The sequence below is a fragment of the Strix aluco genome, chromosome 13 (assembly GCF_031877795.1).
Source record: "Strix aluco isolate bStrAlu1 chromosome 13, bStrAlu1.hap1, whole genome shotgun sequence".
NCBI classification, from domain to species: Eukaryota; Metazoa; Chordata; class Aves; order Strigiformes; family Strigidae; genus Strix; species Strix aluco.
The window spans coordinates 2,456,566-2,482,247 of NC_133943.1; the positions used below are offsets into that span (position 1 = coordinate 2,456,566).

The 25,682-nt window shown below is 41.7% G+C and overlaps 1 protein-coding gene across 9 annotated transcripts in view; it reads left to right on the forward strand.

Annotated features, from left to right (window-relative positions):
• Positions 1-25,682, forward strand: part of RAPGEF6 (Rap guanine nucleotide exchange factor 6) — a 133,463-nt gene that overhangs the window by 7,409 nt on the left and 100,372 nt on the right. For 6 of the 9 annotated variants that reach the window (XM_074839049.1, XM_074839041.1, XM_074839044.1 and 3 more), the window contains exons 3-5: positions 20,435-20,505; positions 21,125-21,181; positions 22,476-22,559. In XM_074839049.1, the coding sequence (XP_074695150.1) occupies positions 20,435-20,505; positions 21,125-21,181; positions 22,476-22,559 (212 nt within the window). Of the gene's footprint in view, positions 1-11,702; positions 11,868-13,201; positions 13,332-20,434; positions 20,506-21,124; positions 21,182-22,475; positions 22,560-25,682 lie in introns of those variants that run through there. The other 3 variants (XM_074839046.1, XM_074839048.1, XM_074839047.1) reach the window with 2 other exon arrangements.

The window sequence follows — 25,682 nt, forward strand, 5'->3', positions numbered from 1 at the left end:
CTTTGAATTCACAAAGTCTTGCTTGAAATCAGGGGGATTTGGCTATTTTACTACAGTTGTTCTCACTGCCATGTGGACACGGCTCCACACTTGTGACGTACAGTCGATTTGCCTGTTTCTTGGCCAGAAGTACTCAACAACCTGGCATATGTTTCAGTACCCAAATAATTCAGATTATTGCTAGTTGGAACCTTACGTACAACACACTTTCTGGAGCTGAAATCAGCCCTAAATTAGTTACACTTAAAAAATAAAATCCATCTGTTGTTTCAAGTGAACCAAAATACAATATTGGAGTGTTTACCAGTTTTTAACCAAATGTTAATATATGTAAATATTCAGCTATAAGAGCTTCAATGTCTGTTTTAGGAGGGTTTTTTTTGCTTGTTTTTGACCAGTTTTTGGAGCTTGTTTTTTGTTGTGCTTTCAGCAGCACGACTGAATGTGTTGCTCATATTAATCATTTGATTATTTATGTCTCGGAGACAACAAATAACGTTATTATGTTGAGCCTTGGACAAGGAAACATGTTCACAGAAGAGGGCTTCTGGTTTGGCTGTTCTGCAGCTGTTGTCTGTCTGGAATACCTGTAAGGAAACTTTGCTAGTGGTTCGCAGAAATAAATATTTTTTCCAGCTTTCTTAACAGTTAAGGCCTGTTGACTTCAGTCAAATATAGATTCATGTTTCCAACCAAATAAATCAGGTTTCAGGGCACTGGTACAGCTCCGAGTACATATACTGGCTTTACTGAAGTGTCACTGACAAATAGATTTTTCTTAAATTTAGAGTCTGTCTAACAAAGCTTCCTTGTTCAAAAAATTTAATATTAAACAAGTAGAGAAAATAGCATGAATGTTGCTGGGCGGGTGAGTTTTTTGGTTTTAGAGTCTGTGTCTGTATTAACCTGTATTGTGGGTAAGGATGTCAAAGACTGTCCTGGAAAGGAAAATTCGGGCAGGAGTAAAAGGAGTAAAAAAACTTCAGATGGAAACAGGGAGACATTGTGATGCTTAAGGTGCCCTGAAGTAGGGGTGTGAATTCTCCTGATTAATTATTTTTGCCAGAGCATTATGAACCAAAGCTGTAAAAACAACAAAAAAAAAAGTCAAAACCAAACCCACAAAAAACCCTCCCCAAAACCATTTTCTTTTTTGCCTTTCAGGTTGGGTAAAATGCCAAAGCAAGTAAACTTGTAATAAAAACTCAGAAAAGTAAATTAGACTGAACGTTTGTTGTTCATCACCTAATACAGTGCTAATAACCTGGGAAATACATTCACACATAGTTCTTCCATCTAATAGCTGTGACTTCATGGCTTCTGACCTCCCTGGCAGCTGAGGCCCAATCAAGGCTGCTTCTTTGGTTAAATAAGTACCTGGTGCTTACGTCTTTATGGTGTAAGGTAGTCGGCATTAATTCTGGAAGCATCCCCGTGACTGGCGTGGTGCGATGTGCTCAAACTGATTACGGTCACCCTGGTTTGTAAAGCATCTCTTTTAAATGCGGGTTTGTGAAGGGTCACTGGGACGGCGTTGCTGGTGCTTTCCCCGGTGGGGACAGATGTTGGCTCTGTGACAAGTGATGCTTCTGGTTTTCTGTACAGAATTGGGAGGGTTGTTGTAAATTAGCTGCCCTGGTCCTTTCCTCCTACCTGTTTGGCTCAGCTCAGTAGCCAGGCAGAACCAGCTGAGTTTGATGCTTTGTTTTCGATTGCCAACTGCTGCTCTTGGGTCATGACTAATGCAAATTCCTTCATGTAGTGTAAAGTCTGCTATACAGAACATGGAGGTATTAAAGAGGAGATCAAATTACAGTGCGCTAATAACTCTGTGGACAATGGCTCATGTGTATTGGCATTGTTTGCAGAAAGTTCAGGGTTTATGCTTAGTGAGTCACTAAGTTACACATGACAAGGTGAAAAGCCTTGTTTGTCTACTGGATGTAATTTCCAATTCTGATTCATTAAAACGAAGCGGTGAGTAGGAATGTGGTTCTGTTACGGGATACAAGTGAATGGAGATCTTCAAGCATTGGCTTGGCCTTTTGAAACCTGGAGTGCTCCTGTGTAAGTGCTAGTCCAGCTTACTTGAAGAAAGAGCTCACAGTTAGGTCTAGCTGAGATGGAGCTACAAGTCTGAGCCTCGGGGAACTTGAGGAACGGTTAATGAAACAGAATCACAGAAACAGATGAGCACAGTTGCATGCTGCCTGGTCTTGTGGCTTCGAGCACTTCTTGTGTCCAAAACTTGGTGGAATTGTTGAATCTGAACACCCTAATTAAATGTTATGAACATACAGTATTGTTCTTGTGTGTAGTTACACAAAAAAGTCAGAGGCTATTGCCTAATCTTACTTGCTGCTGCTTGTTGGGATTCATTTGAAGGAAGCAGGGCCACAACAAAAGCAGTAACAAAACATTCGGCTTTGTAATTTGTGTGTCACTGTTGCTTACTTTCTGTGACTGTTCTGTGTCTACATGTGCCTGTGTGTGGGTGTCTACTGCACACCTTGTGTATGATTTTTAGGTATCTTTTCTGGAAGATATATATATATATAAAAATATGGATTTTAAAGGAAATTATATTCTAAGACATTCTTATATGTCTGAATCTTGTATGGGAGGAAGAAAGCCGATTGTGGTCTGCATGTGTTGCTGATTCTGTTGCGGAGCTTGTTAGATTAGAAGGTGCTTGTGGGACCTCTGCTCCCAGACCTGGGGAGGACTTTCCCCAGGTTAGTGGTGGCAGGCAGCGATGTCTTCGCTCGCCTTCCTTCTGGAAGAGCTGTCCTTGGCCTAAAAGAAATGCTCTGGAGTATTTTGTGTCATACTTTAATGTGTCCAGAGTCTGGTATGTATAGGAGCAGCTTTGTCTGAAACACCTGTTACCAGGTGTGGCTTGATCTCTTTTTATTGCTTTTTTTTGTTTTGTTTTTTAAGCTTTTTATTCTGTTGTAATCCCAATACAGAGAGATACTCTGGCTCTTATTTCATTAGCATTGTGCCTGTTGATTCAGTGCTGGTTGGCTGGTTGTTGGTTAAAGGAATTTGAGAATCTGCTGTGGGTGTAAGTAAGAATATTTAATCAAACATCTCCAGAATAAATCAAGTTCCTCATTTTCTGGTGAAATTATTCTCAGAGCACAGAGTCTTCTCCAAGTCTCTCATCCTTCACTCCTCTCCCCTTCACCTCAGGGCAGAAAGTGCATCCGGGAGGTTCGGTGCTGCAGCCTGACCTGTGGCAAGGGCCGGTTGTATTTGGAGCAGGAGTTTGGTGCTGGTGCTGCTGCCCGAGAGGAGGGACGGTGTGCGAAAAGCTCTCACTGCCTCGTGCTTTTGATCTACCTCACCAGCAGCCCCCAGGAAGAGCTCCCATGCCATGGCTCACCTCAGTAGCGGATCTGGTGGTCGGTGGGGGACTTGTGCTCTTGGGCTGGTCTTTCTGGTGGCCTCTGCTTTGACTTGGGCTGTAGCAGTGCTGTCCCATTCTGCCTTGGGATGACTGAGTGTGCAGCCCCTTTCTCCACAGCAGCAAGCTTTCAGGGGCTACCGGGTTGTCCCAAAACGGATGTGCATCCTTCCCGTTCTTTTTATTTATTATTTGCTTCAAGAAGCTGGCTTTAGAAGATGCAGTCAGTGGTTCCTAGGGTTTTCTGGCCTGATGATATAGTTGTCAACAAGGCTTTTGTATCTGGGAGGCGATTGTAGAACAGCAACTTGCTGTTTTCACTGCGTGGTTGTCGGAGCATGCTAGAAGCTTACGCCGATAGTACTTATGGATCTTTTTCAAGCTGTTGACCAAAGTAACTGTAACTAAAGAACAGAGGTCACAGCAGCTTGCTTTGTGATAATCTTCACAGTAAATGTGGGATTTAGGGCTCAATGGATGTGATTTTGCAGACTAGGTCATTCGGTATTGATCAAGTATTTCAAGGCCTAGTTCTCTAAACTATGATGTTAAGATTGTGGTAAATTTAGCTTGTAGGAGGTTGAAAAATGACTCCCATTTTCTGAGTATTGCTGTCACAGAAGACTCTTAATGCTAGAGAACAACTGTGGGGATCCTGCACGCCGGCGAGCGTGCCGCAAGAGTCGTCAGCAAGCAGATAGTGACTGCAGCATCTCCTTGTTTGTACTCTAGTCTGCTAAGGTCGAGCTGGTAACCAGGTAATCCAGTACCTGTAACTTCCCAGCATCAAGCCTGGTTTAGTTCTTTTCAGGAGGTAATAAGACTGCTGCTTCATACAAGCCTTAAAAAGCAGCAAATGAAGTCAGAGTGAATCTGGGTGGCTGTTTCCCAGTGATCTTCCAGGGAGTGTGTGAAGTGTTGTTGCTCTAAGATTTCTTTACCTATGCTTGCTTCCAGTTATTGTTCTTGAAAAACTGGTTTTTCATTTTAATGGCAGCTGTGACAGCTCTGAGAGTGAGACCAGAAATAATGATGGAGTCCTGGATTTCTTTATTGAACCTTATTTCCTTTAGTATATACCCTTCCCTGTGCAGTGGGGTTGTGCACTTAATCTGTGGAGTGATAATGTAACTAAAAGTTTGCACCGATGAATTAAAACTTAAATATGTAATGTAACATTTTTCTAAAAACCTGTTTTCTATTGTGTCATCTGAATTTCAACAGTGCATTTCACGGACTTCTTAGGTAGTAAGGATGTGTTTTACAAAACTGTTAATTTGAGCTAAAAGACAAGCCCAGTGCCTTGTTACTGACCTTGCAATAGGAACTCCTTGGAGGTATTAGAATAGTGAAGAAGGGCGAGAACGGGTGTGGAAGGAGGTGGGAGAGAACTGCAAGTACACTTGGCATTCAGAAAAGTTGCCAAATGGAAGGAAAATACATTTCTTTACTGCTTTTGTTCTCCAGAACTGCAGAGGGTGGAGGGCAAGCAGTCAAGACGTGTAGGTGTTAAATTCCTCATAGAAACAGTATTAAAGCCCCAAAATATGCACTGAATAAAAAAGCCATCGTAAAAAAATCAATAATTTTTTAAAAGAAAATCTCTTCAGGTAGTATACCAAAACTTATTTTGAATGAGCTTTACAGAGGAGTTTTTCTGTAATGTTCATTTTGACAGAAGTGATTCTTGTCTCACTTTGTAAGGAGAACTGGCTATGTGTTTATAGCATGAAAAAGGGGCTTGTGGTGGTCTTGTCAGTGGCAAAGAAGCTGCACGCTTCTGAGGACCATGCGTTCTGCATAAACTTCCAGTTTGCAGGATGTCAACCCACTCCTTCAAGCATGTGCAAATATTAGTTTTCATTGAGAAGTGTATTGGAGAACAGATCTATAAAGGATGTCCGGAGCTGATGTCCTTTCTTGTAAGAGGCTTGCCATTGCCATAAAACAGTTTTGCTCATGCTGGTATTGCCAGACAAGCTATTTCTAAAACTAGGAGGTCCTCTTGTTCCAATGACCTCAGGCTTAAAATATAGAGGGTTTTCCTTTGTTTGATGAAACTGTGATACACCCTTCTTCCTCTTTTGATGATTTCAATGCAGTATTTTGGAAATACCCTTAGTTCAGGGAAGCGTGCACAAATTATTTAGCATTCTGCATCTGGTTTCTCTAGGTTCCTTAGCTCTCCTAATTATTGGTTATCTTTTAGCATGTTAAGAGTGTCTAGCAAATTCTTGCCGAATAGAACAAAAATAACTGCCTTAAGGGATTCTCTCTTTGTGATCTTTTTGTGCCTGATTAAAGCATTGACATTTAAGCAGCCTGTCCTCCAAAGGCTGATTAATAGTGAACCTCAAATGTTGGTCCTTTTGGTCTGGAGGGAAAGAATTCTTGTGGCGGTGTGCTGTGTTGCGGGCACATACAGTTCGGCCTTTTGGCCAAATATGAATTCCTCCAAAGAGAGAGTTCCAGAGCTGTTGTCATGTTTTTCACCTTGACAATTTGCATTTGAAAGAGCTGGAGAGTGAGGTCTGCCTTTGTAAACTGTGTTCTGTATTTAGCGGGATCGCTTCTGCTGTTGCATGTTTATTCTGGGAGGTTTTTTATGCTCTTATCACAAAGGGTTGTGCTTGGCATTGCCCACTAGATATTGTGGGTTATCTTGGGAGGATATTCTACTTAAATCTTATTTACTGTGCTGGATTTGTGTGTGTGTGGCAGGGTTTTTGGGGGCAAGGGAGGAGGCTGCAGCGGTGACCCCTGTGAGAAGCTTCTCAAAGCTCCCCTGACTCCCAGTCAGACCCACCTCTGGCCAAGGCCGAGCCAATTAGTGACGGTGGCTGTGCCTCTGGGATAACGTATTTAAGAAGGGGAACTTGGGAGGAGGAGTTGGAGCTGCGAGGAGTTGTGAGGACGGCTCCTATGCGAACACCAAAGTCAGTGGAAGAAAGGAGCAGGAGGAGGGGTGCTGGTGCTGATCCCCCCTGCAGCCCATGGGGAGAGGGCAGGCTGTCCCCTGCGCCCATGGAGGTTACTGGTGGAGCAGATGCCCTCCTGCAGCCCGGGGAGGACCCCACACCAGAGCAGGTGACTGTGCCTGAAGAAGGCTGGGACTCTCTGGGAAGCCCCTGCTGTTGTAGTTCGGCGCTGGGAGGGACCAATGCCCGAGGAAAACGGTGTGGCCCGTGGGAAGGACGTCAGAGAAAATTCATGGAGGACTGTCTCCCATGAGAGAGGACCCACGTGGAGCAGGGGAAGAATGCAAGGAGTCTGTGTTTCCCCCCACTGCGATGAGGAAGGAGCAGCAGGACTGGCCGCACCCCCCATTCCCTGTGCTGCTGGGGGGAGGGGGGCCGGAGGTAGAGATATCGGGAGCAAAGCTGAGACCGGGAGGAAGGGAGGGGTGGGGGAAGGTGTTTTTAAGATGTGGTAATGCTTCTCACTGTCCCACTCTGTCTGTTAAGTGTTGTTGTTAGTGTCTGAATTAAATTGATGTTCTTTTGCTTCCCCTAACAAGTCTGTCTTTTGCTTGTGACCGTAATGGGTGAATCATCCCTCCCTGTCCTTAACTCAGTTCCTAAGCTTTTTGCTTTATTTTCTCCTTCCCATTCCTGAGGGGAAAGGGGTGATCTGAGTGGCTGCGTGGTGCTCAGTTGCCCTCTGGGCTCAAACCATGACATTTACTTGACCCTGCGTTCTCAGGGTTCTGTCTAACGTTGTCCAGCCTTCCATAGGCTATGCTGGTTTGGCTAAGTAGAAGTGGTCTTTCCAACTGTTGCAGAAGGAGTTTCTGTTCCTGTTTCCCATTGGAAGTAGGAAGGAAACTGGCAGTCCTATGTCCGACTACTGACCTCCTGTCAAATATATTTGTTGCTTTCATTTGGATTGGATGGTAAGGCTTCCTTCAGCAAACCCTTCCACAGATGCCATTTCATGTGACTTACAAAATGCTTGGCGGAGTCTTCAGAATGTGCTAGTTCTTCCTAACTGATGGGCAGTCTTAGTACAGAAATTAAGGGGCATAATCCATCTGGTGGGAGCCTTAGGAAAGATCTCTCAGCTTGCGTGTCTGTGCTAGCCTGCCATGTCAGCCTGACTCCCCTGCAGTTGGGTTGCTCTTTTGGGTGGAGTTCACAGCTCAAGAGAGGAACTTTGTTTTTGTTTTCCTCCCTGTACACATTAGCTAAAAGAAGGGGATTATGGTGTGTCGAAGACCTATAGTTCACAGATGCTGTATAACCAGAGTTGATCACAACCCTATTTTTAAGAAAAGCTGTGAATTTCTCTTGCGCTTAGTTTGGGTCTCTCAAATCCAGCAAATCTGACTACGTTGAATTCGGAGGTCATGGAGTTCCATGTTTAGTATCGCAAATGGTAATGTTGCTTTGATTTTTTTTTTTTTTTTTTTCTTTTCCCCCCAGGCTCTAGTCCAACTTTTTTTCTTTTAATGTATTTTTATCTGAAATAATTATATAGCTCTCTGTTGCGCATGCTTATGTAATACAGTGAGAGGCTGTAGATAGCAGGTCTTCCACTCCTGACACTTGTACAGAGTGCACCTAGTACTTACTTACTGCAGTGGACTAGCAGCTTGAATGAGAGGCTAATACAGTCCAAATACACAGCTTTTCAAGAAAACACACAGCAGAGATGTCTTAATTTTCAGTATTATTGTGTAAAATGTCTGAACTGCAATACCAGATCCTTCCGTTTCTCGGCGGGGGGGGGGGGCTGCGAGCTCGAATGTATGTTCTCCATGGCTGTGGTCACAAGCATGACTGTCCAGAGATCGTGGTGGTGTAATCTTTTATTGCAGCATTCTGCTGCTGGGTCCAGACTTTGCCTTTCATCACCCTGTACGAATCTTCCCCTTTAATGGGAGCCAATGAGTCAAAAGCCTGAGTCTTAAATTAATGCATTTCATTGCTGCGTATAAACAGAACTTTGATACTCAGAGTAAGTTCAGTATTACGGTGGATTTTTTTCATCTTCAGGGAATGATGGTAGTCTTGCTCTCTGAAAACAGAAGTCTTTTTTTTTAGATGAAACAGTGATTTGTTGAGAAGTGGGTTTATTATACCTCCAGAGAGGCTGTGGTTGATAACACTGGAAGAGGGAGCTGTTGGACGAATCTCTGGTGTGTTGTATTACAAATTAGTGTTTGATCATGGTTTCGTAGGAATGAGAAGGTTGAGATTGGCTTGTGTTGGGTTTGTATTCAAAGGTAATTATAGCCTCAAGCTTTTGGTCTCTCTAAGGATGGAATGACTGGTTGGAGTAGAAGAGGTTTCCATATCATCTCATATACTACAACCCAACCGAAGTAGCCCATGTCTCACGTGTAATCCATTAGTAGCTGTTTGATTTAGTATGGAGGTGGAGAAGGCAGTTGCTCTGCATCTTGTCTGTAATTCTGTGGTGGATGTTAGTCATGAAGTCTGTTGTCCTTTGGGAAGCTGGGTGCCTGGTGGGTAAGCTGCAGGATTTGGATGGAGCTAGAAATTCCTGAGTAACAATATTATGTCGTGGTTGATTCAGTCTCTGACAGTACACTTGTATGTTGTTTTTCCTAGTGTTGAAGCTGCTCATTTTCTTAGAATTATTCCCTTTGCAACATCATGCATTAATGATCAATTGTAATTACTAGGAAAGTGCACAGATATCTGTACCTCTGATATTTCTGTTGATTTGATTTCAAACTTGAAACCTGTTAATGGAGATATATGAATGTGTACACATAGAGTATAACTCCTCGGTTTGGATCCGTAAGCTTCTTTGTGGTTTATGGCACAGGTATTGTTGAGAAATACAAAACAGATCTTAAAGCAGTGGCAGAGTGTCAGTTTTTAGAGTTTTGCTGTGGTGGTTTGCATTCAAATGTAGGAGTAGGGTAAATCTGGCTTATTTTTTTTGCTATAAGTGAAGCTGCAAAGAGCTACTGATCATACTTTTCAGTTTGATGGGGATATATATATGTATATATTTGCCAGTACATGGGTACACATATACACAGACATGTTATCATTCCTCTGCATGTAAGAGGATATTGGAGTAGTTGTGGCAGCAGTAGAATCTAATTGTGGGAGTCTGCATTGAGGTACCTTACAACTTCTTGAAGGGATATGGCATACTGTAAATTACAGTAACTTGCTGGGTAGTGCTTGGGTATCCTAATACCAGGATGCAGGAGGAGTTACCTGTAAAGGTACTACTGTTGTCCTCTACAGGAATTCCTTTGTAGTGATGGCATTATTATGGGAATAAAACAGCTGGAGCTTGATTTTTCTTTTTTCCTCCAGTGGTTTTATTGAAAAAGGTTGTAGGAGAGCTTTACTTTTGTGTGATATTTTATTCTCCAATTATAATCTGCTCATTCTCATGTTTTTTTCTAATGTGCTGGTGCATCGTCATCAATGTTGAATGAAAGCACAGAATATTTTAGTTGGAAGCAGTGTGGTGACTGTTATGTTTTACTGATGCACCAAGACGTTTTGAGGCAGTTTGTAGAGCTGTATTCCTCTCCATTACCTAGATACTGAGTGGGTGACTTAAGTTACGCTATTGATAAGAGATCTCATTTTGTCTTCGCTATTATTTATTAAGCAGGACTTAATTTCCTGACAGACATGATCTTTGCTTGCTTGAATTCACAAAGAAATATGAAATTCTATACTGTGAAATGATAAACGTGCCATTATAAGAATTACAATACTCTTATCCATTTGTGTAAAAATCTGATGATTAATATGGTGGAAACAAACTGCAGTCAAGTGTTATTATTCTGTCTGTTAGTCTTTCTCTGCTTGAGATACCTGTTGAACTGGAGCTGTAGTTATGAGACCTTAATAGCAGCATTCGCTTGCTGCAAAGGTACGTTGGGCAAAGCGTGATGAGAACGAGGGAGGAAACCCTTACAACAGAGTGTTTGTGCGTTAAATGTCAAACAGCACTTGCGTAGTCCTTTACGGGGGGAAGTGGGCAGTAATGGTTTTCAGCATAGCACATCCTCCTGCCTCAGTCTGTGTGGATATGGTGGATATTAGCTGTCTGCCTGCCTGTTTATCTGTCTATCTCGTCGTCATATGTAGCTCTTTCTTCCTTGCCGTGTCTGTGGGACCAGTTTGTGTTCATTGCCTCTGTGCCTTCCTGCAGCACCTATCCTGGAGCTAATCTTTTAGAACAGCAGCTTGTTTAGAGTTAACAGGATTATGTTTCGGTAAAAAAAGGACTTTGAATCTCCATTAGTAGCCCGTGGAGCTCTAGTCCAAGAGGGAGGAAAGGGAACAGAACAAGAGCGTTCTATATGGTAAGAGCAAAGTCATACTTAGGTAACAAACTCAGATGTACAACACGATGAAGTTGCATGCAGACATACTCCCAAGTTGTCATTACAGATAAGCATAGAATTGACCTTTGCATTTCATCTTCCACCTCCTCTCCCCTCATCCCCAGGTTTCTGCACCAAATTTCTTATTAAATAAGAATCTGCCTTTTTTCTTAGCATTTCAGTATTTTGACCTTTCCTACCGTGATTACTTTTTTGGTTTTGTTTTTTCTTAAAAGGAAATTTCAGATGTTGGTATTTTCTTGCCTGCTCTCCTTAAAAGAGCAAAGAGTTTCTTTGTGAATCAGGCAAACTGATGTTTTTGGAGTTACGACAAAACAGGTTTAACCGAAATTTGCTATTTGATGGATGCTTGTCCTCTGGAAGGGAGATTGCTAGTCAAGCAGCTGACTACGTGTCAGAATTAACAAAGGGTTGATTGAACTGGAAGCCTCAAATTGCCCATTTTGGTTGTTGATTTTGGGTGACTTTTCCAGAGCCTGGGTAAGGAGGCTGCTTTTATGGTCTTTGATCTCTTACTGAAAAATGTTTGGTATAAAATCCTGCTCTTTAATAGATGTAAGCATTGAGATTAGTTGTGGATGTTCTGAAATTCCCATCCTATTGAACTCTAGGAGCTCAGTGTTTCAGGGCAGCTTGCTTTTGGTTTTCTAATATCAGCATATAAGTTTGAAAGATATTTTAAAACTAAGTAATGAGTGTCTGGGAACTTTATGGTAATGTTTTACTTGAAGATTCTTTTTCAGAGCTATACTTTTGTTCTGAACCATGATAAGGGCTGAACAGTGCTTCAGATATTCAAAACTCTCCATAAGCTGCTTGCTTTGAAGCAATGACATTTGATGTTCCCGTCTCTCCAGTTCAGGGCCCTTGGTATTTCACTCTGCAAAATCAGCTTTTCCAAAGGAAGTTTGGGTGTGTTTTTTTCTTTTTTTGCTAAGTCAGGGTTCCAGAAATGCTGACTCAGAGTGATGAAACAGCAGTAAAAATAATATAAAATTTCCCCTCCCTCACTTCTTTAAATGTTTTTCTTTCTACCAAAGTCTTATATCAACATAGTCCAGGGTTCTTAGGTAGAAGGTGTTTATCTGTATTGGGTGTGGAGAGCTATTGGTGAGTAGACAAACTTTTTGTTTTATTTTCATGTAGAAATACTTTGCTTTCTTTTTTAATTTTCAGAAGTATTCTGCTGAATGGAGGTACCTTCAGTCTGTAAATGAAGTGTAATAGTGGTTCTAGGGCCTCTGTTCTTAAACAAGATCCGGCTCTTTCAAATTTTATTGAGGATACTTTTATTCCTAGGAGTGGAAGGTAATTCTTAAGTCTGTGCCTGTAGCCCTGTGTGCATGTTATAAAGAAATAGTATATAAGGAATCTGTATTAGCCCTATTGAGACACTTGCTATTTTTGCAGAGGAGAAAAAAAAAAAAGATAAAAATCCAAGCGTGCAGATGTTACTTCTGACAGTCTACAAAAACAAAAGCCAGATTTTAGTTCCCTGTTTGTGGCTATATTGTTATATATGATGCTGTCAGTTGTAATTGCTTCCTGGATTTACAAAAGAGTGAAATGGAGTCCCTTTTTACCTCTTTTCTCCTGTATAAAGATACTATAATAACTAGACTGACATTTCCTCATTTGGAAGAAACCAGTATCTGTCACCTGTATGGGTAGATGTAAAGTTTAGAGTTTAGGCAGGAGTCTGGTATCATGGTCATACTATGGTCCATAGCTGTCTGATGGACATGTGCACCAGGAGGTTGTGGACACGTATAAATCGAAGCAGTCAAGTTCTCAGTCATTTGAAGCTGTTCAAGAGATTACAAAATCATAATAAAGGAATTATGACTTCTAGCAAGGTCCTAGGAAAACTCAGCATTGCTCAGGATGCCCATAGTAGACTGGCAGTTAAGGCCAGAAAACCATCACCTATTACCATAGATGGAAACTTCTTTATGGAATATATGCTATTTTTTCTGAATAATAGAATATGGCTCTGAAGTAGCTGAACCAGTTTATCTTATACAAATAATATTGGGCGCAGTCTCAGGCAGTGATTTAAGATCATGCAGGAGTTTGCTGCTAGTGTGTTCTATGAGAGGTACTTTAATTAGGCTTTTTGAATTGGTGGTATTTCTTATACGGCATGGTGACGCTTCATTCCTTATGAGTGCTACTTAAACTATATGTCATTCTCTGCAAAATACTTTGTTAAAGTCTTTTGAGAACATTTTAATTCACCTGACTGACTAATCCATCCTTTCTCCTCCCTAGGAGTGCCTCAGTGCTTGTATTTAAATCTTTTTTTTTTTCTTTTTAAAATGGCCTCCAGCTGAATAGGAGGCTACTTTAAAGGGAATTGTTACTCTAAGAGAAGAGTCCTGAGCTGATGTCCTTTTGCACCACTTGCACTTTTATTGAAGTCAAATGTTTATGCCACTGAACAGGGAGAGTAAATAATGAAGATGGAGGAGTTGCCTTCTGGTTCATCTCATCACCTTCCTTTTAGCCAAGGGACCGTACGCTCTGCTATGCACGTTTAAATGGAGTTGATGGCTCCTCCTTCAAATTTCAGAGGTAGCTGACAGTGTGTATCATCTGGCTTCAGGGGTGTGGGTCGGGCTTCTTGAACCAGCATGACTAAGGTTGGTGAATTTGCTGTACAGATACCTGAATATGTAAAAAGTGGATCAGGGAACTAAAGCATGTTTCTGTATTTTTATTGCTGGTATTACATTATCAGGAAAGAATTTGGGAGTACTATTTTTACAATTGGCCTTAAACAGAGAATAAAGGAAACAGCGCGGATTCCAGCCTTCGATGAAGTAACAGGAAGGGAAGCAATGAAAACCATAAACCGTGCTGAGTAACATTTCCTCTCTTCTGCTACACCCCCCTAAGGGTGACAAAGTCTTTATTGAGCCTGACAGGATTCCTAATAAAAGATGCATTCAATCTGTATAAGGAGCCTGCTGAATCACTGTGAGGCAAGTAATGGCAGCAGGCTGGAGGAAAGCCTCCTAGTTACAGTTTCCACAACCTGCTCTCCGTGCTCCAAGAACTACTTCTGTTTGCTTTACTGAAATCTAGGCACATCAAATAACAAATTTTAACACAGAGAAATTCAGCCGCTGTCCAAGAGCGTGTTAAAATCCTTGTCCTGATACCAAGCGAGTGCCCGATTCTGTTGAAATTTGTTTCCAGCCTCATTTCCCGCTTGGCACTTTCTGGTCGGAGCAGTGAAGAGGAAGAAGCAGTCTCTGTGACGAACAAATAGGGAGGTTGTGGCAGCTTTCAACCATGCAGCTTCTTTCCCTGGAAGATTTTGTACCTGATGGTCTTTTTGAATGTCAGTGGAATTTGGGAAGCTGTTACCATGTGGTTTAAGTGTTGTTTCAAAGGCAGAAATGTGTGTCTGTTTCTTTTAAAGTACATTATCTGTAATAGAGCTGAATCTGTAACAGATCTTCAGAAGATAGTAACATTTTTGTTTGCTCTGAAGCATATAAAATATGCATCCTGGCAACTGTCTTGTCTTACCTTGGAAAAAGCACGGATGCAAAATCCCGTCAGCCAACCTTTGCGCTTCTGTGAGAAGCAGGTTCTTGTACGTGAACCAGGGAATCCTGGGTGGCTTGGCAGCCCGTGTGGGTTGGGTGTGGGGAGCCTCGAGTGAGCCAAGCATATGGTCTTGCAACAGGAATTTAATGTGTTTGGGGTGGAATTGAGAGACAGGTTTTGCGTAGCTCTTTGGGACAGGTTTGCATGTGAGAGCAATCTGCCTGGAACTTGCTGACACAGCTGTTTTCTCATGTGCGGCTTTGAAGTGCTGGTACTGCTGTGCGAGTTCCTGCTCTTTTCTCATTCCCTGTGCAAAACTCCGGGCTGACTGACTGACACCTGCTAATCTGAATTCTTTGAAGACCCCTCATTGAAGGTTCAGTGTGGATCTAGGGCATCGGCGGAGCCTAAGCTCGCTGGGAGCTGGAAGGAGTCTATGGGATCACGGAGCCCTGGCCCCACTGTGGCGAGCGGCTGTGCCGCGGCCAGCGCGGGGTGGCCCTGGCTGGATGCAGCTGCGTGGGAACTGCGCTGGCTCTGCCCTTTCAGGTGACGTGAAGCACATACTGTCCCAGGCAGTGCTAAAGGGACTCAGCGGGGATTTATGGTTTCCTCTGCTTCCCCGATACCTCAGTGCAATTGCTGTGGATGGCTCTTTGTGAGATCTATCAGAATCTGCAACTATGAAGTCATTTCAGAACAATTTATTTTCCTTAGAAACAGAACAGATTTCCTGCTTAGTGTTTTAAAATAATCATGTGTTACGGGAACACCTGGCTGGGGTCACATCAAGTAAAAGCATCAGGTTTTCATTTTATGTTTGTCAAGAGCAAAGTTGCTCTTGATGCAATCATTTCATCCTCATTCCAGAGCATCACACTACTTTTGGCCACTTTTAACGCTGCAGGGGAATTTGTCTTGGACCTTATTGCGGATTTACAGCGTATGAACGTAGTTCATGTGAATGATGGTTGTACTGGCTGGATTTGTTGTTGTTGGTTGGTTGGAAAACTCTATTTAGAACTCCACGCTTGAGACCACTGTCGTTCCATTGGATCCCTAATTCCAGGCTTTGTGAAATTGCTTCTTGGATTAAAGGTGAAAGATTGGGAGAGAAGAGGGTGAAGCAGAAGGAAATGATACAAACTTACAAATTTTGCTCATCGGCTCAGGTGATGGAGAGGCAGGGCTAAACTCCTTATTGAGGGTGGACATTAAACTGTTAAAAGAAAACTCAAACTTCAAAGGCGGCTGTGTAAATCACTTTAGCCTTAGGACACTAGTAATCTGTGCTTCAACAAGTTTCCTGGATTAATAAAAGGGTACAGAGGCCGCTGCATTGCTTGTCGTGCTGCTGAAGTAGAGGTGGCCGTAGGGGGGAGGATTGCTTCCAGCAGCACTCGGTGCTTCTGCGCTGTGGTACTTGTTCAGAAGCGTCCAGATCTTGGTTGTATTTTAAAAAAGATGCTGATAACAAAACTAAGGATGATCACCACTTCCTGAGCAATTTTGAGGTTTGATTATATTCTTGTGATGACTTTTTTTGGCTGACTTCGTTTATTCCTTTATTTTTAAGTCTAATCTTAGCAACTAAGAAATTAATGTTTCCCCATCCTTGTTAAAAAAAAAAAAAAAGGTAGTAAATTACTTTCTAATAAAAGTGCTTTGGGGTAAGTGGGTGATGGTAATAGTTCTCCAGTTTGCTTTCATGTGATGAGTTTTTAGTTGATGCTAATGGTGCTGCTTTTATTTTCCCTTATTCTGCAGTTGTGGCATCTTGTGGTAATTCTGTGAGTTAGCATCTGGCAGGGAAAAACGAGAATTGGTCTCGTTATTCAAGTGGCTCACTTCATAGTGTAGTGGAATGAGGATGTTTCCATAAAAGAAAGCTGATTTATATAACATTATATTGTTACCAAAATCTCCATGTTTTCACACTGCCTTTGGTTGAGCAGCTGGTTAAGGTTTCTGTCGGAAGGATGTGTGTGTCGGGGGTGATAAAAGCTGCTGCTGAAGGGCGCTGGGGGCTGCTGGTGGATCGGTGCTGGGCCACGCTTTCCTTGTGGCTGGGTTTGGCGATAACGGCGCCATCCGCAGAGCAATCCCTTGATTTCTGCACTTCTGCTGACACACATGCTGTGTTGTACAGTGTATTCTTTCATCTGAAGGATATGAAGAAACAGATGTTCTCTGCTTTTTAAACGTAGCAGCTGAGAACACCTCCGCTCGTGAACTCGGTGCTGTGAGAACTGGAGGCAAAGCAAATAAGCCATCTCGGGCAGCTTGGTGCAGGATCATGGTGGTCGCAGTGTCATCGCCCTGTAGTCTAGAAAATCTCCCTTCTTAGCAAGATTAACAGCTTCTGCCTGCGTCCTTCCACTCTTTGCCCAGTTCCTCTCCTTCCCTGGGCTCCCTGCAGCTACAGTTTTAGCTAGTTGGATAGAAAACATGAGTTAACTTCTCCTTAAATAACCTAGGCAAGGTCGTTTTCTGTCAAAGATTGAAGAATACGTGTGGGCATACCATTTGAAGGTAGATATGTGCTTTAGTTTTAGCTATTATTTCAGCTGGTGAAAAGCTCTGAAAATAAAGGTTACAAAATAAAATAATGCTGACCTTAATCCCTAGTTTAGATTATGTGGAGAAATAATTTTTCATAAATAAGCGTGTTGGGTTTGGGCAGAAAGAAGTATGTAAAGAGATTATAGGGAAGGGTATGGAAAGGGTCCATAACTTTCCAGAAAATACTTCGTGTTCTGCTGTTGTAATGCCGATTGTTGCCCTTTGGCATCATCATTTTATGGCCCTTTCTTTTCAGAGTGTGGGTATCTGAAAATTATCTTTCACCCTTCGTACTGTGGTTATGTGTTTGTTGTTTATAACTGGTGTGGCAACGTAAATCGTTTTTTAAAAATAACAGCTTCTAATCCTATTTTCAGTTTTATAAACCTTGAATTGGAGAAATGAACGCTTTCATCTCCGATGGAGGATTTTTTGGGTGCGCGGTGCCGCCGGGCTGGTGAGGTCTGTCCAGGTGGCCCCAGCACCTGCCCATCATCTGCCCCTCGCTGCCTCCAGCTGCAGTGGCATTAAATTGTGTTCCTTGCTTGCAAAAATATAAACCAAGATTCTAAGTGTAGTCTCTCAAACATAATTTCAGTGCTATTATAAGCACTTATTCTTAAATGAGATGGGAGTAATGGAGAGAAATTTGCGAAGTATGACTGATATGAAATTTTCATGTTATCAGGAAAAACCGGGCTATCTTAGCCTCACATAACGTGCCTTGTTAGACTTTGAAGTGGCATGTGAGGGAGAGCAGGAATTTCACCTGGCTGGCTGTAAAGAATCTGTTTAAACAAAAAAAGTATTATTTCAACAAGACACGTAAACCACCTCGGATCGGTACATTCGGCGCACCGGAGGAAAGAGGCAGCCCGCAGACCTTCCCGTGAGATGCAGTCGCTGAGTTAGCTCTTGTGCTTAGTGGCACCTGACAAAATCGCTTGCTCTGCTTAATTAGGAGAGGTGGTTGCTTTAAAAGTCAGTTATCTTTAGGGAGAGCGTGACAGATCCTGTTCTAAAAATGCCCATGGAAACTGATGTGTGAGTAGCTAATGCGTTTAGCTTATTGAAATGTCACCTGGCTGGGTAGTGAACAATATGATGTTTCTTATTTTATTTATCAATGTTAAAGCAGTAATATTGGCCAGTGTAAGTTAAATACCTTCTGCTGTGAGGAGGGGACAGGGAGTTTTGCCTTCCCTTTCCCGTGCTGTCCTCTGGCTCAGCTGTTTTCTCTGCCGCTGTACATCTCGACAGCCAAAAGTCTGAGCTCAGGGATGCTTTCCAGGCATGAATCCCTTTAAGCAAATGTTTATCTCTTTAATTTACCAACTGTTTATTCATCAAGCTCCTAAATAAGCACGGTGGGTCAGTACAGTAGTCCTGTTTGTTCAACCTGGCTGCAGGTGGAGTGCGGGAGACAGCCCATGCTGAATTAACCCGCTGAGGGGCTGCGCTCTGTGCGCTTGTAGAGTGATTCTCAAGTAAGGATGTGGTCATTTTTCATGTGCACAATTTAAACTTTGTGATTAAACATGAACATAAGCTTTTGTTCTGCTTACAATTTTCTGTAAGTCATGACAATAGAACTGCTAATCTAAAATGTATTTAAAAGACATTTTGTTATATCTTAGTCTCAATTATGTAGAAAAATATTGGAAAATGTCAGAAAGTCTATACAGATGCAGTGAGTTATGAAGACTGAAAAATTTAGCTTTATTTGTAGCACCAAATACTGGCTCCCCCCGGCTGCCTGGTAGCCCAGCTTCAGCAGGGGTTGAGAGCACCCGCTGCTCGTCCATCCTTCACCTTTGAGCACTGCTCTGGCCTGGAGAGGCGGACCTCCATGGGGAGGGGGAAGGACGTGGAACATGGGGGTTTTATTTCAGTTGTTCCATAAATTCTTTAACTCCTAAGATACTATTAATGAGTAAATCACTATGTGGTTGGAGGATATTGTGGCTGCATTCTGTGCCTGAGGGTTTCTGGTGGTGAAGGTGAGGCAGTTCCCCGCTCAGTACCTGAGCGGGTCTGACACCTCCAGTGACCCCTCGGCTGCCAGGCAGCCATCTCGTACAGGCTTTGGTGTTCAAGCTTGATCACCACAAGCACGTGGGGTGTTTGGAGTCAGATTCCTAGCTCGTGCTCTTGGGCGTTTCACTAAGAAAATCAAGTTTGTGGCAATTCACAGTCGGAGAATTAAAATGAGATTGGACTGTGTGAAACGGGTGCTTTATAAATATGTGTGTTAAGCATTCAGGCCTTCTGTTTAATTTTCGTGGGTTTTGGTAATGACATTTAAAAAAAAAAATAAATCAGAGTTTTATTAGTTTTACATGGCCTGCAATTACGTATGACCTTTCATTTGATATAACAGTCTATATCCGTTATATTTCTAAACATCGACTGTTAAGCCAAAGGACTTTTCTAAAGTAAATCCATTGTAAATTCTGGGGCTAGCATTCATTTTGATTTATCTTTTGTAAACACTGTATAAATGCAGCACTTGAAAATTCAGAACATATTTTCCAAGGCCAAGCTGGAGAGACTGCTGTGTGGTATATAATGATTTTGTTGTGCATGTATTTAACACTAACAGCCCACCTGTTCAGATAGTAAATTAAATGATGAATAGCCCCAGTGAGCATTTCCCTAGCATGTGGTCTGCACCATCAGCACAGATATTTTTGTGACTGAAGAGGATTCTGTGTAGTGAGAAGTTTAAACAGCTGTATCTCCTAATTACAGCTTCTATGTAAAGTCTTAATTTTTAAAGTGAAATAATCTTCATGTTTTAATATTGTTGCTTCAAAAAAGTTGTTTGTTTCTGTGGTTGCTAATGGATGGCACTGATGTGATGCCAAGTCTTGGTAGTGGGAGGTGGGAGACAAATCTAAAACTTCATTGTCTTCATCTTTGTCGAAGAGTATTTTGGTGTAACTCTCCAGTCAAGGACTGGACTGAGTTAGAGAGGCAGTAGGATGGAGTAGCGTTTGTAGCAGGGCTACTAGCTAGATCTGAGGTGGACATGAAATAGCTCTTCATCTCACTTTTACTATGGAAAGGTACTGTGGTTCTCTGCACCATATATAGTGCTAGACTGTGTGGTTTAGGTTTTCACTAGTGTTCTTGCCATTAGCAAACTAATTTTACAAAATTCCTTCTTTAAAGAGGCATTACAAGGTTTCAACAGTTTTTGACCTTGGATGACTAGGACTGTCCTATTTGGCTTACTCTACATGTTGCTGCTGTATCCATTCATGTCAATAATATTTTCAGAGATTTTTAATAAATCTTTTTCAGGTAGGTGTTTCAGTATCAATTGGACTTCACTCTTTTCACTTCCACAGCTTAAGTGTGGACAGAGTTCTTCAAGTCTGCATGTGTCCTGACCTGTCTGCTAATTTGGGCTTTGTCTCTGGAATAATGTCTCAGAATTAATGTCTGCATAACTTATTGCAGAATCTGAGAAAGTAATGCTGAAGTGATTAGATGCCATGAATGAAGTTGCTCATGTCTTTTTTTTTTTCTCTTTTTTTTTTTTTTTCTCTTAGGACTTAAATACTATCTATTCCTTCCTTCATGGACTGGACATACTCTCACATTTCAGGGAACATCAGCTAAGGTAAAGTACTATGGAGTTAATTGGTGTTGCTTAGCACAACTGGTATCTATGACTGTATCTTTGTGGAGATGAGCAAAGCTTTTGTCTGCCCGCACTCCGAGGTGGCAGAGCATTGGCCAAGTCCATTGCTGAGTTAAGTCACTGTGACAACGTGGCATGGAGTCTAAACTAACTAGTTTTGCTAAGAACGAAGACAGGGCTTACTCCCGCTTGTCTACAAAGGTCTGTGTAGACAGTGCCCTACGTTAACTCTAGATTACAAAAGCTTTTTAATGCTTCAGACATTCGGCTGATCTCAGAATACATAAAATGGAAGGCCAACAAAGCACAAAAAGTGCGTTGGAAGTATTTTAGTTCCTTCAGTTCTGTTGCTATGGGTAATTCCAGTGTGTGGGAGTGATTTAAACACTTAGAGAACATGCTGTATATTATCTATTTGGATGATGAAGAACACCGTAATAATTTGAATTTTATGGTTAAGCACATCCTTTGTTTAGAACAAAAAAATGGTTGAATTTGAGGTCTTGGAGCCTTAAAATGATTCTATTGAAATGTGATGATTAATGGCTTACAATCTTTGGGGATTAAAATCGAAATTAAACTTCTCCTTCTCCCTCAGAATAATGTCATCAAGTGCCCGCTATGAGAGGTACAAGGGCAACCAAGTTCTGTTTTGGTAAGTGCATATCACTTGTTGGAGTTCTTCAGTGGAAGTGTAAACAGTAACAAACAGTGTTTTGCATGTTGTAATATATCACTTGCTTGCTCGGCAATTGTAAGTAGAAGGCTTTGCAAGAGTTAAGCTTGCACGGAGTGGTTAAAAGCTCTGACAGGAGGTGGTTGTAACAGTAGTATGGTGTTGACATTTGAGAGGTGCCCGTGAATTATCAACACAGCTCCCAGGGACAGCAGAGATGTGTCTGTGCACACGCAGGATGGGTGAAAAAGCCGGTGGTGGCACCGCAGCGGTCGGTGACAACTCAGCAGGTGGCACTCTTCCCCCGGTGCTGGCACTGCCTGCCTTGGCGGGGCCTGCGCATCCCGTGCTGGAGGAGCGACGGAGCTCAAGCGCTATCTCTTCTTTTAAATTGCTAGAATTAGTATTCTAGTGTAGAATTCTTTTTAGGTTCCTGCTGGGAGGTAAGTATACCCTTTCCCCCCTTGTTTTAGCAGTGCTCGTGGTGTATTTATCCTCTCACAGCTAATCCTAGCGTTGTGTATGAGGCACACCTTCCAGTACACCCGAGTCTAAACGAGGTGGTGGTGGGTGTGTGTGACACAGACCTGCTCCAGTGGCAGGTCAATGTGTGGGGTTGTGTGTTGGAAGAGGAAGGGGATGTTAAGCTGTAGCTGGAAAGTGTCAATGCAGCGCTCTAGGGAGAGGCAAAATCTGCAGTAACACACGGTAAATTCTGCGCAGACCCCTGGGCTGTTGGCTGAAACATTGGCCCATCCCCTTATCCGTCTGTCTGGGGTCGAGTGGCACAGTGGGAGACGATACCACCGGCGTGTGCGACGTGGGTGCAGGGATGGAGGAGTGCGAGGCAGGAGTCAGCTGTAAGGGTCTCAGGTTTTATCTGTAACAATTGACAAGTCCGTGTACTATTACTGTCTGTGTTGAATTGCTAATCAACTTTGGCACAGAATAAAAATTCTCTTGTATTCGTAGCTTTATGCATGCTTTCACTGGAATGAAATGTTTTTACTGAAAATTAGTAGTTTCATTTCAATAAAATAAACTTTTAAGTTCACTTAAATGTCAAATTGTAAGGTATAAGAAACATTGTGGATGTAGACACTTTAAAAAAAGTTAATTCTTGGTAGCATTCAGTGACAGCTCTTGGGCTTCCAGTCCACACATCAGATTGGTGGAGTGGTAGATCATTGTTTTACTACAATAACATTTTGGATAATATATTTCTGAGTTGCTGTAAGAAGAAATGAGATATCAATGATTTCTTTTCTTACAGCTCAGAAACTATTGCAAGATGCTGGTATATACTGCTTTCTGGATCTGTGCTCATGAAGGATTCCATGTTTTTACCACCTTGCAGGTATGTAAAGTTGTTGTTACTATTATTTAAGGTAAGGCAAGATCTCTTTTTTTAGTAAATGCTTTCTTACATGTTGACGTTACTGTAAATTTTTCACAATTTAAAAATTCTTTTTTTTTCTAAAGTTCGTTAGTGGCAGAAGTGCTCTGCTAATTTGATTTAAATTCCCTTTCACTTTTTCTGCACATTGAAATTGCAGTGTGAAATACGGCACTTCGTGATTTTTAAATCTGTTTTGGCTTTTTAAGTTTATAAGAGAATTTGTAGTTATCTTTTTAACTTGGGGGCTCTTTGAATAATTCCTGTTGTGTAATATTTTTGTATGGAGTTCTCTGTCTCGGGAAAATATGACTGTAGATCACATCACTTCTGTGTTTGGTTGGAGGCTGTATTTAGTGGCATATATGATTTTTATGCGAAGCAAGAAAATTGACGCCAGCAGCATCGGTTACAGAGAGCATATGACAGGAGTCTGACTGCATCTCGTAGCTGAAGCACAGGGAACGTTGTGACATGCTTTCACTGAAGCATACTATTTGACTTGAGCTGGACCTTGCTCAAGGAATAAGTACTCTGAGTAATACTCTGCTTGACATTGTACATCACTGAGAAATTTCACTTCATTATATCTTGAAGCTGCATGTTGCTTATTTGTATTCAAGCTGCACTTCTAGGCTAGGCAGGAGTGTTTTTTTTTTTTTTAAAAAATAATAATTTAGACTTGCCTTGGTACCCAGTTTGGACAGTTTTTGAGATTATCGAAAGTGCTGCGCTCTCTTATCCAATGAAATAAAAGCTCTCCCTTGTGTGGTGGTTCTGTGGTGGGCAGTGGGGCCCTGGCTTGCTCCTGCTCCTGCTCTATCGCTGCTGGCTGGAGCAGGGCTGCTGTCCTTCTAGCCCTAACACAGCGTGATGAGATTAATAAAGTGAGGATACCAACGTAGTGTCTTCCCTTTCCTCACAAATGCACCAGTACTGAGGTGTTTATGAAACTCGGGTTAATCAGCGGCGCTTCACTCAGCATGAGTTGACCATGAGACTTAAAAATGTCAACTCCAGCTCAGATACATTTCCATATACTTGAATTTCATGGTATGTACAAGTAAGAACGTACAGGACTGAATTTTTCAACTCAGTTCTTGGTTAGCTGTAGGCTGGATGTTAAACTCCTAACGCTCCCTGAGTGACTGAAGTTCAGCAGTGCCATGAGTGAGGACATGCCAAGCTGATAATTGCATAAAACCTAGTTAAAATCATTGTTTTGCTAAACTTGAGGAATAAGTCACTTAAGAGCATCATTAACATTTTTTGTGCTTTTGCCATGGTTTGTTTTTTTTTTTAAGAAAAATTAGATCTGTTATTGCTAGTTCACAAGATTTATATCTATTTTTATGATGTATAATGAAGAAAAATAGCTGCTAGATGGTGAAAGGGTCCCAGAGTTCTGTTAGATGAAACTGCTGGCAGGTGACAGTATACATGGTGTGGCTCCTTATGTAGTGAGGTCACTCCTCTGCTGAGTAGGCGGGTTGTGCCCTGTCTGTGCCTTCATTGCAGTGGGGCGGAAAAAGGAAAAATTCAAATGTCAGAGGAGCTTTGATGTGCTAAAGGTTTGAAGGACACATACAATTAGATAAACTAAAATTACTGTTAATTAGGAGTTAAAGAGTGCAGAAGGATGCCGAAAATCTTTGAACCTTTTTGTTTCCACCAATGCTTTTCACTCTGGGGCCACCTGTAAACTCCTTCTCCCCTTGGCTTCCTCCCTGGGATCTGGGGCCACGCACACGGGTGGGGAAGGAGAATTGCTGCGTGGACAGGAGAACAGGAGAAGGAAGAGCACAGCTCACTTTCCATTTCACTTGAATTACATTTGTGCATTGTCCAACCTCAGTTTAGAATTTAAAATCTAATGCTTTTCTGCCTTTTTAAAGTACAGTGGGATAAACCTGTTACTTGCCCTGGTCTGAATACCTCATAGAACACATTTTTAGTTGAGGGAGCTACACAGTCACCAATCCCTTACAGGCTATTTTCATATGAAACAGTGCCTTGGATAATTCAGTAGTATTCTTTCATAATTGTAATTAGCACCATTTTAATTACATTTAAAGTAATACTTAATGTTATGCATTATTCCTTGTCCCCAACCAAGTTCCTGATTATGTGAGTCATTCTGAAAGGAGGCTTAAATACACATCTGTAAGGAAACACAATATTGCCTTCATTCTCCTCGCCTCGGGTATTACAGAGCTATTCTTTTTGATAGGAAACAAAAGTTGTTTGTTTCTGGTTTTTTATTTTTGCTTAAACTCGTAAGAGCGGAAATGACCCACAGTATACCATTAGGTGTAAATCATCTTTGAAACCCAGTTTCTTTGTTTTTGAAAACTTTCTGTTTAATGTTGATAACATAGTAAAGATAATTACCAAAATTGATTGTGGTTTTTTTTTTTTTTTTTTGTGGGGTTTTTTTTGTTTGTTTTTTGGGGGGGGGTGGTATTTTGGTTTGGGGGTTTTTTTGTTTTTTTTTTTTTTTTTTTTTAGCAAAATCTCTTGCTGCAGTTTGGTTTTGCTCTGTGCTTTGATTTTTAGAAAATAATGCCTGACCACCTTTGGCAATATTATTTACCGTAATAGAAAAAAAAATTGTATGAGCTTAGTAGAGGATATGAAGGACATTTGTCCATTCAAATAATTCATCTTTGTCTAATGAAGAGCTTGATGCCATGCTCTATGCCTCATGAGCATATGATCCTATACCTGTATGATATTAGTGAAATAAACTTAACGGAAGAGTATGTTGTTTGGGATACTGAATTATCTGTGATTTTTTTTTTTTAATTTTTTAAAAATTTTTTTATTTCCACAGCAGGAAAGTGGTGGGCAAATGCAGGGAATTAAAAGAAAACCATGCTTGAAGTGTTCTGAGATTGCTGAAGGGAATGGAGACATCCTTCCAGCCAGTGAGGTTTTTGGTAGGCTTAGTGCTGCTCAGGCACTGGCATCAGATAAAGCTTATCTGTTTGATTTGTTGAATATGGTCTAAGTGTGTCAACACATGAGCAGGGGTGAGTGGGGTTAGAGACAGGTGTCATCTGTACAAAAGCGATGCGGGAGACT